The 2,398-nt window shown below is 52.8% G+C and overlaps 1 protein-coding gene across 1 annotated transcript in view; it reads right to left on the bottom strand.

Moving 5' to 3' along the window:
• The window catches only part of LOC145396391 (uncharacterized), an 11,233-nt gene extending 10,038 nt beyond the window's left edge, over window positions 1–1,195 (bottom strand). Inside the window, exons 1-2 of the mRNA XM_080269783.1 lie at window positions 1,025–1,195; window positions 58–225 (exon numbers count right to left, since the gene is read on the bottom strand). Coding sequence (XP_080125909.1) covers window positions 58–225; window positions 1,025–1,195 — 339 coding nt within the window. The remainder of the gene's footprint in view (window positions 1–57; window positions 226–1,024) is intronic.
• Between the last annotated feature and the right edge of the window lie 1,203 nt (window positions 1,196–2,398).

Here is a 2,398-nt window from a genome sequence, read left to right on the forward strand (position 1 = left end):
TTCACCCTGCACACCTGAACTCCCTACACCACCTCACTAATTACTTCATTAACTCACCTGATCGTAAGCAGCCAGGTAATCTCCGTAATCAAATATCCTCGGAAAATCTGCCGCGTCGTCTTCATCGTCGTCGTGGTCGTTGAAGTCGTCCTGGGAGAGATATCCAGTCGTAGAGCCCGTGGTCGTCGATGAGGAGGGTCGTCTGGCTTCTCCTAGTGCATGGACCTAGAGAGAAAGTGAGGTGGTTTGGGAGTGGGTCGTGGAATCATTTCTACACGACCCTAGCTTAACCCAACCCAACCCATCCCAACCCAGCTCAATCCAGTCCATCCCAACCCATCCCATCTCAACTCACCTCAACCCAACCTAAGCCAACCCATCTCAATCCAACCCATCGCAACTCAACCCAGCCCAACCCAACCCAACTCAACCCATCCCAGTCCACCCAAGCCAACCCATCTCAACCCAACCCAAGCCAACCCAACCCAACCCAACCCAACCCAACCCACCTCAGTCCAACCCAACCCAACCCATCCCAATCCACCCAAGCCAACCCATCTCAACCCAACCCAACCCAACCCAACCCAACCCAACCCATCCCATCCCAACGCAATCTAACGCAACCCAACCCAACCCAACCCATCCCAACGCAATCTAACGCAACCCAACCCAACCTAATGCAACCTAACCCAACCCAACCCAACTCCACCCAATCCATCCCCACCTATCCTATCCCAACCCAACCCAACCCATCCCAACCCAACCCAACCCAACTCAACCCAACCCATCCCAACGCAATCCAACGCAACCCAACCCAAGCTAATGCAACTTAACCCAACCTAACGCAACCCAACCCAACCCCACCCAATCCATCCCCATCTATCCTATCCCAACCCAACCCAACCCAACCCAACCCATCCCAACGGAATCCAACGCAACCCAACCCAACCTAGTGCAACCTAACCCAACCCAACCCAACCCCATCTGACCCCACTTGACCCCACCTGACCCCACCTGACCTCACCTGACCCCCACCTGACCCGACCTGACCTCTCACCTGTGCCTGATATCGCCTGGGACTATGGAGGCGGTCCCCGTACCCCGGATATGGCTGCACGCGTGAGACGAGAAGCAGAGACAGGCCCACCACCAGGAAGAGCCAGGTCATGGAGCCACTTCCTCTGGACACGGCCATCTTTGAGGGTGACTCTCTCTCTTGGACGATGCTGGAAGTGAGGGAGAAAAATGGGTGCTGAAATATGTGGACTGAAAGTGAGAATGAGTGCTGAAAGTGAATAGTAGTAGTAGTGGTAGTAGTAGTAGTAATAGTGGTAGTAGTAGTAGTGGTAGTAGTAGTAGTGGTAGTAGTAGTAGTAGCCCCAGGTTCATTTCTGTCGTGAACCCAGTGGACTGCAGGCTGAAGTTGCCCTCCTCCTGCAGTCCACCATCGTCCTTTTGGGGGATAGGGAGGGAGTTGAGGGACGTTTGTATAACCAGGCAGCTCCACCACCCAGTTATATCAGTGCCACCACGTGAAGGCCTCCCTCTCCACCCCCCCCCACACACAAACCAGTTATATCAGTGCCACCACGTGAAGGCCTCCCTCTCCACCCCCCCCCACACACAAACCAGTTATATCAGTGCCACCACGTGAAGGCGTTCCTCTCCACCCCCTCCCCTAGTGCCAAAAGATTAATGATGGTTGTATGTAATGCCTACGTCTTGAAAAATGTCTCTCTTTCCTTTCTCTACCTCCCTGCCTCCCTCCCTACCCCTTTCAGCCTTCACTTTTTCATCTTTTTCCTCCCTCCTTCTCTCCCTCCCTCCTTCCTTCCCTCCCCTTTCCATTCTCCATCTTTCCTCCTCTCCCTGACACCCCTCTCTTACCTTCCTCCTCTTCCTCCCCTTCTTTTTTCTTCCACTCCCCTCCCTTCTCCATTTCTCTCTCTCTCTCTCTCTCTCTCTCACACACACACACACACACACACACACACACACACACACACACACACACACACACACACACACACACACACACACACACACACACACACACACACACCACACCACACACCCACCCACCCCACCCTCCTTTCTTCCATCCATTCCCTCTCCTTCCCCAATTCTTTCTTCCTCCCTCCTTCCCTCCCCCACGCATCTCTCACACTAGACACACCATCTGTCAGCGTGAATAAGCCCTGAAGTAGCGTGTAACAGACGGAACACTCTATTTACAGCCACTCACACTAAATCATCCACCTCCCATCTTGCACCAAAATAGAAAACCAAAGCTTCTTTTAGGAAGGTAATCTAACATGTCCTGGCGAGACTTAATACGGCATAATCTAACCTAGCCATACCTAACTTAACCTAATCTAGCCTAACATAACAGCATAAC

This window comes from Coenobita brevimanus, chromosome 37 (genome assembly GCF_032717465.1).
Source record: "Coenobita brevimanus isolate Jiangsu-jjx chromosome 37, ASM3271746v2, whole genome shotgun sequence".
In the NCBI taxonomy this organism is placed as follows: domain Eukaryota; kingdom Metazoa; phylum Arthropoda; class Malacostraca; order Decapoda; family Coenobitidae; genus Coenobita; species Coenobita brevimanus.